At 38.6% G+C, this 17,454-nt stretch overlaps 1 protein-coding gene across 9 annotated transcripts; it reads left to right on the forward strand.

Annotated features, from left to right (window-relative positions):
* Positions 1 to 862: 862 nt before the first annotated feature.
* On the forward strand, positions 863 to 15,097 carry LOC102999256 (arylamine N-acetyltransferase 1). 9 transcript variants are annotated; one of them, XM_057537239.1, is made up of 5 exons: positions 887 to 937; positions 4,312 to 4,497; positions 10,575 to 10,698; positions 11,141 to 11,216; positions 14,135 to 15,097. In XM_057537239.1, exon 5 carries the CDS (start codon positions 14,140 to 14,142, stop codon positions 15,010 to 15,012), a length of 873 nt encoding a protein of 290 aa, XP_057393222.1. In that variant the 5' UTR covers positions 887 to 937; positions 4,312 to 4,497; positions 10,575 to 10,698; positions 11,141 to 11,216; positions 14,135 to 14,139; the 3' UTR covers positions 15,013 to 15,097. The 9 variants fall into 9 exon arrangements, 5 of the variants coding, with proteins under 5 accessions (XP_057393224.1, XP_057393220.1, XP_057393222.1 ...); XR_009006499.1 differs by lacking the exons at positions 10,575 to 10,698; positions 14,135 to 15,097 and adding an exon at positions 13,085 to 13,588; XM_057537240.1 differs by lacking the exon at positions 10,575 to 10,698.
* The last annotated feature ends 2,357 nt before the right edge of the window (positions 15,098 to 17,454 follow it).

A 17,454-nucleotide genomic window follows, 5' to 3' on the forward strand; every position in this document is an offset into this window, starting at 1 on the left:
AAGGCAACACTTGTGTCACGAAGATGGTTTTAGAAATGGGGGCGGGTGTTGTGGGATGAATTAGGAGATAGGAATTGACATATATACACTATTGATACTATGTGTAAAATAGATAACTAATGAGAACCTACTGTATAGCACAGGGAACTCTACTCAGTGTTCTGTGGTGACCTAAATGAGAAGGAAATCCAAAAAACAGGGGATATATGTATATGTATAACTGATTCACTTTGCTGTATTGTATAAACGAAAACAATATTATAAAACAACTATACTCCAATAAAAATTTTTTTAATTATAAAAAGAAATAAAGTATAGAGGGAAGTGCATTAGAAACAGGAAGAGTGATAGACCTATATCATTAACATAAATTAAAAATACATGCAGAAACAAAAGCACATTATATATGTCACACTCATAACTTATATGTGGACAAATTTAGGACACATTATACAGTGCCTCAGGGTGGAGTGGTGAATGGGACTGAAGATGGGGAAGAAAAATAGGAATTTAGGGGCCACATGGAAATTCATGAGGAAATGCTGTCATAACCTGGGGGAGTGATTTAAAATATCCATCTCCTTCTGCTCCTCTAGGTTAATGAACCTGCTTTTCCTGGATCCCCTTCAAACCCTAACCTCCCACGTTACACTTAGGATATCTGGATTCAGCCTCCCTAAGAGTAGGAACTGTATGGATTACAAGGTCACTCCACTCTCAGCCTGGTGCCAGGTCTCACCAGAGTACATTTGAACAAGAGGTGCACAAGGACAACCCAAGTTCCCACGACTACATTTCCCAGAGCTCCCTGGTGATTCTAACTAGATTCAAGGGGTGGAGCAGTTTGCAAACGAGTGAGGTTTCTTCCTGGGCTTGTCCAGGAAGTGGGAGGATGGCAGTCAGCCCGGTTCCTGGTTGTGGGCCCCAGGGGAGCTCGGTAAGTGACACGTTGTGCTTTGAAATCGGGGCTTAATCCTATTTCAAATGTGAGTCCAGGAGACTAGATACTACACAGACCCGAATGTCAGGTCCTAAGCCAGTTCAGAAAGTTTGGTTGACATATAACTTGGGTCCTTATGCTGTAATTACTGTACAGGATAATGGAGGAGATAACACACCCCAATTCAAACTGTCGGGGTTGATGCCGAAAGCTCAGCTTCTCTGTACGCCGGTGCCAAATCAGATCTTGGAGACAGAGTTTTGGGTGAAGTAGAAAAGGAGAGCTTTATTACTTTGTCAGGCAAAGGGGGACACAACAGCTCTGCCTCGAAAAACTATGTGTCCCAACCCAAGAAGATTTGATAAGGAGTTTTATAGCAATACTTCCCAAGGGTGGGGTTGTGGACAAGATAAGGATGTGTGCAGGGTCTCAGGTGGTCAGTTCCCTAATTTTGATGAGCTTCTCTGGTCCCTTTAATCTTGCTTCGGGTGGTTTCTTGGCTGCTCCTCCTTTGATTAGCAACTGTTCGAATCTGCCCTCTGGAACTCAGGGAAGGTCAAAGAGGCTGGAGTCTTGCCGACAAGAAATGGGGGACAAAAATAAGAGGCCAAGCCTCCACACCTGGGTGCCTCACAAGGCCCTGCTCAGTTTCAGGGTTAGAGTAACAGCCGTGTGACATCCCAGGTGTGAGGACTTGAGCAGGTCATTTAAGCATCTCTAAAAGTCAGTTTATCCCTCAGAAAATTGGAGCTAATAAGAGAGCTTACTTTAAAAGTTTGTTGCGAGGATTAAAGTATATAAAATATAGCTAATGTGTACAACACGTGATTCAGGGGACAGGATTTCCCTCTTGGATAATTGAAACAGCAATGTCCACCTTCTCTATCCCCACCTGGGTGTGTCCCAAAGGGCCCAGTTAGTCCTGCAGTCAGCAAATTCATGGTCACTCCTGCTCCTCCTGCATTAGCTGATCAGAAATTCTCTAATGATCATCCCCAAACTCCAGGGAGGCTGTGTTGCGTTGTCTGCACAGTTTAAGGGAATTCTTGAGGACGTTTTATCTTGATGGAAGGCAGACCCTAAGGGAAGGTCTCCAGGAGCCATAAATGACAAGAACCAGCTCTTTCACTGTCAGGCAGGCTGAGGACACCACTCCCTGAGCACAAATGTGCAGAATTCCACAGGAGAGAGGAGCCTGTGGCGGCTGACAGCCCCAGAGCAAGGGGTCTGTGGGCTCTCCCCTCTGGACTTTGCTCCCTTGCCCTGGCCCGACGCCCACAACAACAACACGCCTGTTGGCTCTTCTTTGATGAACTGACCTTTCCCTTCCCCCAAGTCACAGTTTAGTTCCTCAGCCACAAAATGGCTGACCCCGCCCCCTCTCACTCAGAAGGAAGTTGTTAACTGCCAACTATGTATATAGCTGCATCCTGCCCATAGGCTTATCTTGTTTGCCCTTTATAGGTTTAAATAGTTCAGAGCCAACTTTAAAAATAGGCAGATTTCACCCACAACTCTGAGCTTCTGCTCCTCAAGAGGGGGGGAAAAAGAGAAACAGAAACATTCAGAACTTCCTGCTGCCTGGGTGTAACTTTTTTTTTTTTTGGCTATTTTCCATTGGCCTTCTGTGCACTAAGCACTGTGAAGGACGGTCTGTGGGCACGGCTTGCCTGGCAACTTCTCTTGTTTTCATCCAGAAGATCACTGGGCTGGCCACTTGCCCCTGGGGGTGGGTTGGGTTGTGGTGTCCTTGCAGTGAGCCTCGGCACCAAAAAAAGGTAAGTAAAGGGAAGGGATGGGAAGGGAAGGGAAAGGGAAGGAGAGGAAAAGAAAATCACAGCATATGGAATGAAAAGCCACTTAGAAGCACCTCTTAAAATTCTACTATTCATTTGTCCAGTTCTATTGCTAGGCATATACCCAATGAATTGAAAACAGATACAGAAAAAAGTACTTGACCACAAATGTTCTCAGCAGCACTGTTCACAACAGCCGAAGGTGGAGCGGAACACAGAGACAGGATGTAGAATGGTGGTTGCCAGAGGCTGGAGGAAATGGGGAATAACTGCTTCATGAGTCTGGGGTTTTACCAGGGGTAGTGAGATATTTTGGAACTAGATAGAAGTCGTGGTTGCACAAAGTTGTGAATGTACCAAATGACACCGAATTGTTCACTTTAAATGGTTTATTTAGGTCACGTGAATTTCACATCAATTTTTAAAAATCTGTTCAGTCATGACAGATATGCTGGCGGTAGGTACAGAAGGTTCCACCTCTGTCCAAACGTATATTTATGCTGCTTGTAGCCCTGAGTGTGACATCAGCATTTCACTCCCTTCCCCTGGGCCCTCATTTTAGTTCCTGAAGCATAAAACAGAGGACTCCATTCCTTCCCTCAAAAGGAGGTTTTTGTTTTTGTTTTTTAACTATCAACTTCCTAGTACTTCTGTCCCAGAAACTTATTTTGTTTGGCTTTTCTATCTTCAGCTGAGCAGCTGTGTTCCTTTAGATTGTCTCTCTGGGCCTGCTCGGTAGTCCTCACAATACCTGCCTGACTCTGCAAGCTTTAGCTCAGAGCCCTGGCTGAGCTGCAGGCCTTCAGTACATAAAGCCCTGTTGTCCAATGGCCTCTGAGCAGGGCTAGCCTAACAGCTCCCTTTCCATCCAGAAATCAAGCAGATGCCCACCTGCCCTGGTGTCAGGGTGGGTTGTAGTGTCAATCCAATGTGATGCCATGTCCTTCACTGAGACAAAGAAAAGGAAAAAGAAGGAAAAGGATAGGAAATAAAACACAAACACACCACACACACACAAAGAAAAGCCACTCACTAGCACTCCTTAAGGCTCTTTTATTCAGTCATGCCAGAAGTGCAGGAAGTAGGTATAGAAGATTTCGTCTCAGTCCATAACTGTACTTGTGGTGGCAGCATCTCAGGGGTGAACTACCTCTGGATCAACCTGTTTTTAATTCTTCTATTTTAGGCTTTTGCTTACAACTTTATTTGGGGAACGAATAAGTGTTTCTTTAGTTGAAAAATAAAAAATAAAATAATAAAAATGAAATAAAATAAGATAAAATAAAATAAAATAGGAAAACACTGTTGTTCATGAAAGAGGTAGAGACTCTAGACTGGGAGCTGGACAATGAGTTCTTCATATTGACCTGCTCTCCAGCGCTACATCAAAAAGGTAATTTGTAACTGAAGTACCATGTCACTTAGGGGTAAATCACAGCAGCCAGTTGACTATTGAACATTGACCATTCAACAAAATAACAAGCATTCATTTGGTGACAGAAGTCTCTTTTGCCTGACTTTCAAGGCCCTCTGGAAGTTGCCTCATCTTGTACATCTTACCTTTCTTTCACACAGCTCTCCAAAATGACCACTGATACGACTTGTCACGTTCCCTAGATTTAGAAGCTGAGGCCAGGACCATGTGCAAGTGGCTTATGATGTGCTCCTGGGAGAACTCCAGTGTCAGCCTGAATGTGAATTATAACTCAAAGTCTTTCCAGACTCAAGGCAAGGCAGCTGGGTTTTCAGAACATCTCACTAGTAAGTCACTGATACAGGGCTGCCCTGGCAGGACATGAAGTCCCTGGCACTTCCAATTTTCACATAGGAAGGCAAAGCAGCTCCAGGAACCCCCAAGAAGTCTTCCAAAGAGTCCACAATGCAGCTCCTTAAGCACAAGGACACAGAAGCCATGCTAGTCAGAGGCACAGAAAAAGCGGTCAAAGACATCTAAAGGCTTCTGGGTGGCTTACAGACAGCATTCTACCCACATTAGCCTCAGTCCTGAATCCTCACCAATGCCATGTGCCCTCTCAAGGTACCCTGAGCATGCTCTGTTCTTTACCCTCTGTACCTGAGGCAGAAGTCTATAGGTCTGATGGCTTCCATTACAACACATTTTAAAAATGTTTTTAAACTACTTTAGCCAAATTCTCATACTCTTTGTTCTATATTAAAAGGAAACTATTCCTTATATATAGTTCTGTCTCCACCTTTGATTTCTTTCTTGATTATAGTTTAGGTGAGATGTCTGGCTGGAGTGGAGCTTGGACTCCTCAATCTTTCCAGTGAATACGAGGGAAGATGACTGATGACAGGAGATACTTTAATGGCTGATCTTCTGTATATCGGTGGTTCTTCTTCCTTTCCAGTGACACCATACATTAAGAACACTGCCTTATTTTTCTACCCCAATATCCCCAATTATACTTTACACATAAAGGAAGACCGTGTGCTACCATTACATATTGGTCTTTGCTATGTTTGGTAATTCTTGTAGTAGCAATCAGGGGCATAGAACATGATTCACCCCTCCTAACTGATCCTATGGCAACTAATCATCTGATTGGTTCCTTCTGAGCCCCTTGCGTTGGCTTCCACAACCTCCAGGCTCAGAACCCATCAGTGTTGCTGTCATTTTCTGTGGTTGCACTTGCTACACCTTCCCCTATGCAACTCAGATGCCCCCTTTACTCTTCAGTCCTTTCCCTTCTCTTTTGTGATTTTTAGGTACTTTTCACAACTCATGTAACACTAAACTATCTTTCTGTTTTCAAAGGAAGTCACAATATACATTTTACTATCTCTTCTATTATTTCTAGAGTTTGGTCCAGGAGAAAGGAATTTCTGAGACTTCTGAATTAAAACTGAACATCAACTTGCTTCCATTTGCTTAGAAATGTTTTAAGTGCCTTTCTGGGAGTTCTCAGTAGATGCTCTAAGTGTGTTCTTTATATATCCCTTGAGTCTTCTCTAATATTAATCATGAAGCTGAAAGGAAAGGACATATCTGCACAGAAATGCTATATATCAAGAAATAAGGCTAGTTGTGTTTTCAGTTAGCTATTTTCCTGGCAACTGTTTTCTAAGTTTTGCCAGTATTTCACTGTGAATCACAACTTTAGTCATAGCAATTTCTTCTGTTTAATCGCAGAATACTCAGGTAATATTTGGTTACTCTTTCTGATTTACTTCACTCTGTATGACAGACTCTAGGTCCATCCACATCTCTACAAATGACCCAATTTTGTTCCTTTCTATGGCTGAGTAATACTCCATTGTATATATGTACCACATCTTTATCCCTTCATCTGTCGATGGACATTTAGGTTAATTCCATCTCCTGGCTATGGTAAATAAAGCTGCAATGAACATTGAGGTGCCTGTGTCTTTTGAAGTATGGTTTTCTCAGGGTATATGCCCAGTAGTGGGACTGTGGGGTCATATGGTAGTTATATTTTTAGTTTTTTAAGGAACCTCGATACTGTTCTCCATAGTGGCTGTATCAATTTACATTCACACCAACAGTGCAAGAGTGTCCCTTTTCTCCACACCCTCTCCAGCATTTATTGTTTATAGATTCTTTTGATGATGGCCATTCTGACCACTGTGAGGTGATACCTCATTGTAGTTTTGATCTGCATTTCTCTAAAAATTAGTGATGTTGAGCATCTTTTCATGTGCCTCTTGGCCATCTGTATGTCTTATTTGGAGAAATGTCTACTTAGGTCTTCTGCCCATTTTTTGACTGGGTTGTTTCTTGTTTGGATATTGAGGTACATGCGCTCTTTGTATATTTTGGAGATTAATCCCATGTCAGTTGCTTCATTTGCAAATATTTTCTCCCATTCTGAGGGTTGTCTTTTTATCTCATTTATGGTTTTCTTTGCTGTGCAAAAGTTTTTAAGTTTAATTAGGTCCCATTTGTTTATTTTTGATTTTATTTCCATTACTCTAGGAGGTGTGTCAAAAAGGATCTTGCTGTGATTTATGTCATGGAGTGTTCTGCCTATGTTTTCCTCTAAGAGTTTTATACTTTCTGACCTTATATATACGTCTTTAATCCATTTTGAGTTTATTTCGGTGTATGGTGTTAGGGAGTGTTCTAATTTCATTCTTCTACATGTAGCTGTCCAGTTTTCCCAGTACCACTTATTGAAGATACTGTCTTTTCTCCATTGTATACTCTTGTCTCCTTTGTCATAGATTAGGTGACCATAGGTGCATGAGTTTATCTCTGGGCTTGCTATCCTGTTCCATTGCTCTATATTTCTGTTTGTGTGTCAGTACCATACTGTATTGATTACTGTAGCTTTGTAGTATAGTCTGAAGTCCAGGAGCCTGATTCCTCTAGCTCCGTTTTTCTCTCTCAAGATTGCTTTGACTATTCAGAGTCCTTTTTGTTTCCATACAAATTGTAAAATAGTTTGTTCTAATTCTGTGAAAAATGCCATTGGTAATTTGATAGGGATTGCATTGAATCTGTAGATTGCTATGGGTAGTATAGTCATTTTCACAATATTGATTCCTTCAATCCAAGAACATGGTATATCTCTCCATCTGTTTGTGTCATCTTTAATTTCTTTCATCAGTATCTTATAGTTTTCTGAGTACAGGTTTTTGCCTCCTTAGGTATGTTTATTCCTAGGTATTTTATTCTTTTGGTTACAATGATAAATGGGATTGTTTCCTTAATTTCTCTTTCTGATCTTTCATTGTTAGTGTATAGGTATGCAAGATAGTTCTGTGTATTAATTTTGTATCCTGCAACTTTACTAAATTCATTGATTAGCTCTAGAAGCTTTCTGGTGGCATCTTTAGGATTTTCTATGTATAGTAGAATGTCATCTGAAAACAGTAAGCATTTTACTTCTTTTCCAATTTGTATTCCTTTTATTTCTTTTTCTTCTCTGATTGTCATGGCTAGGACTTCCAAAACTATGTTGAATAATAGTGGTGAGAGTGGACACCCTTGTCTTGTCCCTGATCTTAGAGGAAATGCTTTCAGTTTTTCACCATTGAGAATAATGTTTGCTGTGGGTTTGTCATATATGACCTTTATTATGTTGAGGTAGTTTCCCTGTATGCTCACTTTCTGGAGAGTTTTTATCATAAATGAGTGCTGAATTTTGTCAAAAGCTTTTTCAGCATCTATTGAAATGGTCATATGTTTTTTATTCTTCAAGTTGTTAATATGGTGTGATTTGTGTATATTGAAGAATCCTTGCATCCCTTGGATAAATCCCACTTGATCATGGTGTATGATGCTTTTAATGTGTTGTTAGATTTGGTTTGCTAATATTGAGGATTTTTGTGTCTATATTCATCAGTGATATTGGTCTGTAGCTTTTTTGTGATATCTTTGTCTGGTATTGGTGTCAGGGTGATGGTGGCCTCGTAGAATGAGTTTGGAAGTCTTCCACCCTCTGCAATTTTTTTGGAAGAGTTTGAGAAGGATGGGTGTTAGCTCTTCTCTAAATGTTTGATAGAATTCTCCTGTGAAGCCTTCTGGTTCTGGACCTTTGTTTGTTGGAAGATTTTTAGTCACAGTTTCAGTTTCTTTACTTGTGATTGGTCTGTTCATATTTTCTATTTCTTCTGGTTCAGTCTCGGAAGGTTGTACTTTTCTAAGAATTTGTCCATTTCTTCCAGGTTGTCCATTTTATTGGCATATAATTGCTTGTAGTAGCCTCTTCCAATCCTTTGTATTTCTGTGGTGTCAGTTGTAACTTCTCATTTTTCATTCTTAATTTTGTTGATTTGAGTCTTCTCCCTTTTTTTCTTGAGTCTGGCTAAAGGTTTATCAATTTTGTTTATCTTCTCAAAGAACCAGATTTTAATTTTATTGACCATTGCTATTGTTTTCTTCATGACATTAAGAAAGAATTAGGTTTTTAATTCTTACAAAACACCTTTCAGCATGCTTAACTTTCTGATAACACCCTCACCTGCACCAGTTTTGTTTTGGGGGTTTGTTGTTGTTGTTGCTTGTTTTTAGATCCACAGAACATGAATATCCTTTTTTTGACAAGGCTTAGAAAGCTGACACTATCTCTTTTTTCCTCCCTCTATATGAAGAATATATTTAAATGAATGTTGGTCAGTAGGACATTTGTCAGCTATGGGTATTGGGTGCTCAACTGTCTAATATTACCATTTGAATGTTGTATACGATTGTAAGGCTTATGTCACTAAAGATTTTTATTCTGATTTTTCATGATCAAAATTCATGTGATATTGTATAGACACGCTTTGTAGTGAACTATAGTAGCAATAATTTCTGTACATGATCTAGGGTTTATTCCAGCATTTCTTTTCCTTTTTTTTTAAACAAAATATTTTTTTTAAAAATTAACAAATGATGGAAATAGAAAAGTCTACATAAAGATTTTAGAAGGAGAACTTACAGGACACAAATTTGTGATTCATTAGATGAGACACTTGGATGTGATTCCAAAAGCTTTTATTGAGCATTGTCAAATTTGTAAGCTTCATAGGGATGGACATCATACTTATAAATGCCCTTCTATAAGGGCTACCATAGATGTGAAATTCTTGACCTTAATATCATCTTTGAAAATATTAAATTGAAAATTCTGTTAACTTATATTTTAAGAATCGGCATATTGTATTACTGCAAGAGATTTGATTTTCAGCAGAGTGCAAAGTTATTTCAAATGCACATGCCTTTTTTTCTAATTTCATTTTGTTTTAAAGCACTTTTTAAGTGTAGTTTTCTCATTTAGTAAATGTTGTCTAATTGAACAAAAAAGAAAGACAATAGAAATACATAGCTTATCACCATTAACCTATGGGTGGGATTCTTTGTACCATGTCACCTCAGGCCATGTCATCTTACCAATAGTAATGCACCACTGTTACAATTAGTGCCCATACTAGATTAGAACTCTGGTAACAGGGGACAGAAATTTTTTTCTACATGGGATTTTACAAAATACAGACTTTTGGGGGAGGGGGTGCTCACCTTACCAGAAAGTCAAGAGATAGCCTAATCCTCACCAGTGTCATGTGTCCTCTCAAGGTACACTGAACATGCTCTGTTCTTTACCCTCTGTACCTGAGGCAGAGGTCAATAGGTCTAATGGCTTTCACTTAAGTCACACTTTTTAAATGTTTTAAAATTACTTCAACCATAATTCTCATAACTTTTCTACTCTATCTTATAATAAAAGGAGTCAAATCTGCCTTTCTCTTCCTTAGTTTTTCATTTTGATTTACATCTTCACGACTGATGGAGAGGTAACACTATTAGAATATATACATTTTTTTTTCTATTATCCTTTTTGAGTTTTATTTTTTCCTTCAGAAATACCAATTATCTTTATATTGGATTGTCTGGTTTTATGTCTATTAGCTTCTCTCTAACTCTTTAATGGCTTTATCTCTTCATTAAAACCATTGAGTATTAAGTTTTTCTTCTACATAAGTCATTTGATATTATGCTATATATATATTCCCCTTTTGTTCATAATTACTTATATATTATCTTTGCTGTTATTCTTAATTAGTTTCCTAAGTTATAAATAGTTCTTTTGATAACACTGTGTTATTTTATCACCTCATTTTTTGGCTTTTTGATATGAGTCCATTTTAAATGTTTTATCTCTTCAAGTACCTGTGAAGAATATCTTTCCGTTGTTCAGTTTATGTTTCTTCTTGAGCTGGTTGTCTTTTTCCTCTATCTTTTGTGTATTATGTCCTTTTCTTCTGATCCCAGTCTCATAGTATATTTGCATTCTGTTTTTTTATCATATTTATGCATGTATAGTTCTGTCTCCATCTTTTATTTGTTTTTTGAATGAAATGTGACTGGTGAGGTGTCTGGCTGGAGTGGACCTTGGACTCTGCAATCTTTCCAGTGGAGATGAGGGAAGATGACTGAAGACAAGAGATATTTTGATGGCTGGTCTTCTGCATACGAATGGTTCTTCCTCCTTTCTGGTGACACCATACATTAAGAACATTGCCTTATTTTTCTGCCCCAATATCCCCAATTATACTTTACACCTAAAGGAAGACAGGTGCTACCATTACATACTTGTCTTTTCTGTGTTTGGTAAATCTTGTAGTAACAATCAGGGACCTGAGAAAGGGTTCACCCATCCTTGCTGATTGTATGACAAATATTCATCTGGTCTGTTGTGTCTGAGCCCCCTGCTGGTGACTTCCACAGTCTCCAGGTTTAGAACCCACCAGTTTTGCTCCCATGTCCCATCATTGTACATTCAGCTCTCTTCTCTATGCAACCCAAAAGGCCATTTTACTCCTTCTGTTTTGTGATTTTAAAATATTCTTCATAATCATGTCCCAATGAGACCTACTGTCCTTGTTTTCAAGGAAGAATATGATATATTTAAAACTATTTTTTCTTTTATTTCTACAGTGTGAACTAGGAAGAACTATCCTAAGTCTTCTGAATTAAAACTGAGACTCAATCTATATTGAACTTCCTCAGAAAGGTATCTTTTCTGAGACATCTCAGCTGGCTCCCTAAGTGTGTTCATGCTCCCTCCTTTTATTCTTTTCTTATATTTATGATCAAGCAAAATGAAATGGTATATCAGTGCACATCTAAATTACAAGTCAATATATAAACTTTGCAGTGTTTTCACCCAGTTTTATCCTGACAACTACTTTCTAGTGCCTCCATATTTCACCTTCTATCATAACTTCAGTAGTACAAAATCTCTTATATTTAGTCATGGAATATGCAGGTATAATTTGGTTATAACATGTTGCTTGCATCCAGACCCCTATACTGTCTTCTTCTCAATGAACTTGAAGTTACTAAATTCTAAATTAACATAATATCTTTTTTTAACATCTTTATTGGCGTATAATTGCCTTACATTGTTGTGTTAGTTTCTGCTGTATAACAAAGTGAATCAACTATATGTACACATGTATCCCCATATCCCCTCCAGAAGTAACAAAGAAAAATCTTTAAAATCAAAAGATAGCTTTACAAAATATACATTAATTTCCAAATCAAAAGATGTTGGTTAACCCAGAAATGAAATGGCCAGGCAGGTCCAAATCATATTTCTTTTATTCCACATCACCTGCCCTCCTTACTTACCCAGCACTGATTCTGGATACAGAAGTAGAAGAGGGTCTGTGGTGGTCTGGCTAAGTTGTTCTCTCGGTGTCTGAGTGGTATAGTTTTTGGCTTGTGCAGATGTTGAAAAAGGATACTGATGCATGTAAAGATGAGAAGAAATGAAATAAGCTTAAGAGATTTGGAAGAGATCAGATTGCAGACATCAAGAATAGAAAAAGTTGAAACACTAGCAAAATGGGAAGAATAACTGATCAAAAAAGAGAATTAGGTGAATCTGAAAGAAATGACATTAAGAAGGACAACAGGAATACATAACTTATCACCATTAACCTAGGGGCAGGTAGGGGCAGGTAGCCCCTTTTGTAGCCTCTCACCTCAGGCCATGTCATCTTACCAATGGTAATACACCACTGTTACAATCAGTGTCCACACTGGATTATGAGTCTGGTATCAGGGGACAGAAACATTTCCTACATGAGATTTTACAAAATAATGGCTTCTTTTTTTTTTTTTTTTTCTGGTTTACCTTACCAGAAAGTCTAGATATAGCTTAAGACTTGATTTTTGTCTTTTCTTGTCTTTTCTCATCTTTCCTTTTCCTGCTTTTCATCCCTCAACTCAATACATTCTTTGTTGATATTATTCTTCAGCAAGTTCTCCTAGTAGATTTGAGCAAATATCGTACCAGGTTCTGGCCCTGCAGTAGAAGCATCTGCTTAGGTTTCAGCAAAAGTTCCTCAACAGAATCTTACTGAACTGACTTGGACCACATGCCATCCATGAGCAAAACACTGGTCCTAGAGCAAATGTACTTTGAATTATGCCTACCTGGGTCACATGTCTATTCATTCAGCTCAGTATGTACCGCTCACTCTCCATACAAGCCAGACATAACAATTTGATGATGGTGCATTTTGTCCAAACTGCAGCCTTCCCCTACTGCCCTTCTCACAGTGATTTCTCATCTCAGAGTAAAAGACAAAAGGTCAGATCTCATCTCAATCCATGCTTCCACTTACTCCCTCTGCTCCCTTCATCCTGTCTTCCTTGAGTGTTCTTTGGAGACTCTAGGCAGGTTCCAGTTTAGGGTTGTTTTTTTTTTTAACTCTCTGGTCCTTCTTCCTAAATCATCCTCCCACACTTGTGGACATGGCTCATTCTCTCACATCCTTAAAGTCATAGTGAAGCTTCCTCTGCCCACCTTATTGGAAACTGAAGATCTCTCTGTGCACATCTTATCTACCTTCTTTGCTTTATTTTCCCCAGAACACTTATCACTATCTAAGAAATTGCATGTTTTTCGGCTTCCCTGGTGGCGCAGTGGTTGAGAATCTGCCTGCCAATGCAGGGGACACGGGTTCGAGCCCTGGTCTGGGAAGATCCCACATATCACAGAGCAACTGGGCCCGTGAGCCACAATTACTGAGCCTGCGCGTCTGGAGCCTGTGCTCCGCAACAAGAGAGGCCGCGATGGTGAGAGGCCCACACACCACAATGAAGAGTGGTCCCCACTTGCCGCAACTAGAGAAAGCCTTCGCACAGAAACGAAGACTCAATACAGTCATAAATAAATAAATAAATAAATAAATAAATAAATAAATAAATAAAAGAACGTGAATTTCTTTAAAAAAAAAAAGCAAACTGGGCTATTCATTTAAAAAAAAAAGAAATTGCATGTTTTTTAAATTCATTTAATTCACTATCTGTGTCATACCAGACCCCACTAAAATGTAAGATTCTTTAAGATAAGCAACCACTAGGTCAGTAACATATACATAATAGATTTTCAGTAAACTATTTATTGAATAAATCAATAAATCAGTTTGTGAATGAATATGAGTCTTTGAGTGGGGAAATTTGTGTAAGGTTCAGCTGAAGAGGATATTGAGTTGGTCAACTACCATGAATGAAAGTACTATATTATATAATTCTCCTGTTTGTATTAGAAACTGTTTGTAAACTCTATTTTAATTGATAGCAACTTGTACCTCTCCTTATTCATCACCAAGAAAACCACATGTAAGCTGTTTATCATTTTACTCATCACTTCATCTGGATTTCCAACTTCTCATGCTCAAAACATGGAAGAAGTCATAATATTTTTCTTTCAGGGTTACTCGCACCATTAAGTGAACTTATGCATGTGAAAGCCATTAATACACCAAAGCACACACAAAAAAAGACTTATAATTACAGATATTTATAACCATTGTTTGTGTTTACATGTTTAAAATACATTTGTTATCATTAGGCTAATCAAAGAAATCCAAGTACAAAAGTAATTATTTGTTTTTGTTTTGTTTTCCTTGCCTTAAGGAATCATGAACATTGAAGCATATTTTGAAAGAATTGGTTATAAGCACTGTAGGAACAAATTGGACTTAGAAACATTAACTGACATTCTTCAGCACCAGATCCGAGCCATTCCCTTTGAGAACCTTAACATCCATTGTGGGGAAGCCATGGAATTGGGCTTAGAGGCCACTTTTGATCAAATTGTGAGGAGGAACCGAGGTGGGTGGTGTCTCCAAGTCAATCATCTTCTGTACTGGGCTCTGACCACAATTGGTTTTGAGACCACGATATTGGGAGGGTATGTATACAACACTTCAGCAAACAAATACAGCAATGCCATGATTCACCTCCTGCTGAAGGTGACCATTGATGGCAGGAACTACATAGCTGATGCTGGATTTGGACGCTCTTACCAGATGTGGCAGCCTCTAGAGTTAATTTCTGGGAAGGATCAGCCCCAAGTGCCTTGCATCTTCTGCTTGACAGAAGAGAGAGGAATCTGGTACCTGGATCAAATCAGAAGAGAGCAGTATATCCCAAACCAAGAATTTCTTAATTCTGAGCTCCTGGAAAAGAATAAATATCGCAAAATCTACTCTTTTACTCTTGAACCTCGAACAATTGAAGACTTTGAGTCTGTGAATATATACCTTCAGGAATCTCCAGCATCTGTCTTTACAAGCAAGTCATTTTGTTCCTTGCAGACTCCAGAAGGTGTTCACTGTTTAGTGGGCTTCACCCTCACCTACAGGAGATTCAATTATAAGGACAATACAGATTTGGTAGAGTTTAACACACTGAATGAAGAAGAAGTAAAAGAAAATCTTAAAAATATATTTAATATTTCCTTGGAGAAAAAGCTTGTCCCCAAACATGGTGATAAATTTTTTACCATATAGAGTAAGCAGTAAAAATGGTCTCAGTATTACTTATGGTGCTGTAACTTTTTATTATAAAAAATTTTTAACTTCTATAAAAGTAGAGAGAATGAAATAATAAACTTCCATTTGTTTATCACTCAGTTTATCAGCTATAAACTAGAGGCCTATCTATCATATTTTCTCAATGCTCCCACATTATATTGAAGAAAATGCTAGACATCAAATCATTTCACCTTTAAAAATGTCAGCATATATAATTAGATAACATTTAAAAAAACATAACCATATACCTTTTCAAAAATAATAATAGCAAAGATGTTTTAATGATGGCCTATGGTTTTCTTGAGGAAAAAGTGATTTATACTAGAAAACTTTCCACACTGGTTGAATGTTGAATTCATAGAACATGTTTACCTATCATTCAGTAACTAGAACCTTGAGGAAAACTTTTTTATTAAATTCTACCAGTGTATATCCAATGTCATATTTGTGCAGAAATACCACATGTATAATGGGATTATAATTCAACCAAAAAGAAAGAGACATGACATTGCTTCCAAATAACCTAATATTTCTCAAAACAAGGTGTAAACCAATACTTGTTAGCATGTGATCAAGTACCAAGAGAGGGACACAACTAATAATTTCTTACATGGCTCCTTTTGCAACCACAGTTCTTCAAGTACCATTTTTCTTAATATGGGAACACTACTATTTATAACTTTCAAATTTTGGAACTCAGTATTTTTGCTTAAAAGTAATAAGTACTGCAAATTTAAAAATATTTATTATCTAAAAACTTGATGTTGGAAAAGTATGTTAAAACATTGTTGGCCAATACAATATCAGTCATAAAATTTTTGTTTGGCAGAGTTAGGTTATTATGGGGTTTCTTTTTTTTTTTTTTTTTTCTTGCAGTAGAGTCTTCCTTGAATCCTCTTTCTTGTCTCCCAGTTCTATTCTTTTACTTCCTTTTACACTTTGTTGTAAGAGAAAGAGTATGTGCTTCACAGTATACAGTTCTGAGTTCAAATCCTGTGGACACCAGGTGAATTAATTGATGAATCTGTGGCTCCCATTCCTCAGGGATAAAATGGGGACAATACCTATATGAATAAGTGACAAACCTAGAGTACCATCTTCCTTCCCTCACGTTGGCCTTGTTCAGCTCTGCTGTTATCTTGCAGCACAGTCAGGTCCTGTATGGTACTGTTGGACAGAAAGGATTTTCTCACATTCTGAAAAGACAATGCCAAGGGAGGAGATGTCGGCAAGAGATACATTCCAGATCAAAATGTGGCTCAAGAGAGGACCTTTAAGATGGCGGAGGACTCAAATATGGTGGTCACCTCCCCACAAATACATCAAAAATATATCTATATGTGGAACAACTCCTACAGAACACTTACTGAACACTGGCAGAAGACCTCAGACTTCCCAAAAGGCAAGGAAATCCCCACGTACCTGGCCGTGTGGCTGACAGGGACTTGGTGCTCTGGCAGGATGTCAGGCCTGAGCCTCTGAGGTGGGAGAGCTGAGTTCAGGACATTGGACCAGCAGAGACATCCTGGCCATATGTAATATCAATCACCGAGAGTTCCCCAAAGATCTCCGTCTCAACACTAAGAAACAACTCCACTCAATGACCAGCAAGCTCCAGTGCTGGACACCCCATGTCAAACAACCAGCAAGGAACACCAACACACCCATTAGCAGAGAGACTGGCTAAAATCATAATAAGTTAACACACGCCCCAAAACACACCACCAGACATAGTCCTCCCACCAGAAAGACAAGATCCAGCCTCATCCACCAGAACACAGGCACCAGTCCCCTCCAATAGGAAGCCTACACAACCCAGTAAACCAACCTTACCCACTGCGGGCAGACAAAAAACAACAGGAACTACAAACCTGCAGTCTGTGCAAAGGAATACACAATAAGTTAAGCAAAATGAGAAGACAGAGAAATACACAGCAGACGAAAGAGCAAGGTAAAAACCCACCAAACTAAACAAATGGAGAGGAAATAGGAAGTCTACCTGAAAAAGAATTCAGAGTAATGATAGTAAAGATGATCCAAAATCTTGGAAATAGAATACAGAAAACACAAGAAACGTTTAACAAGGACCTAGAAGAACTAAAGAGCAAACAAACAATGATGAACAACACAATAAATGAAATTAAAAATCCTCTAGAAGGAATCAATAGCAGGATAAATGAGGCAGAAGAACGGATAAGTGACTTGGAAGATAAAATAGTGGAAATAACTAACAAAGAGCAGAATAAGGAAAAACAAATGAAAAGAATTGAGGACAGTCTCAGAGACCTCTGGAACAACATTAAACGCCCCAACATTCGAATTATAGGGGTCCCAGAAGAAGAAGAGTAAAAGAAAGGGACTGAGAAAATATTTGAAGAGATTATAGTTGAAAACTTCCCTAATGTGGGAAAGGAAATA

Source organism: Balaenoptera acutorostrata, chromosome 21, assembly GCF_949987535.1.
Source record: "Balaenoptera acutorostrata chromosome 21, mBalAcu1.1, whole genome shotgun sequence".
In the NCBI taxonomy this organism is placed as follows: domain Eukaryota; kingdom Metazoa; phylum Chordata; class Mammalia; order Artiodactyla; family Balaenopteridae; genus Balaenoptera; species Balaenoptera acutorostrata.

Coding starts and splice junctions, on each gene's coding strand:
- LOC102999256 (XM_057537241.1), top strand. CDS start 14,140: ATGAACATTGAAGCATATTTTGAAAGAATTGGTTATAAGCACTGTAGG.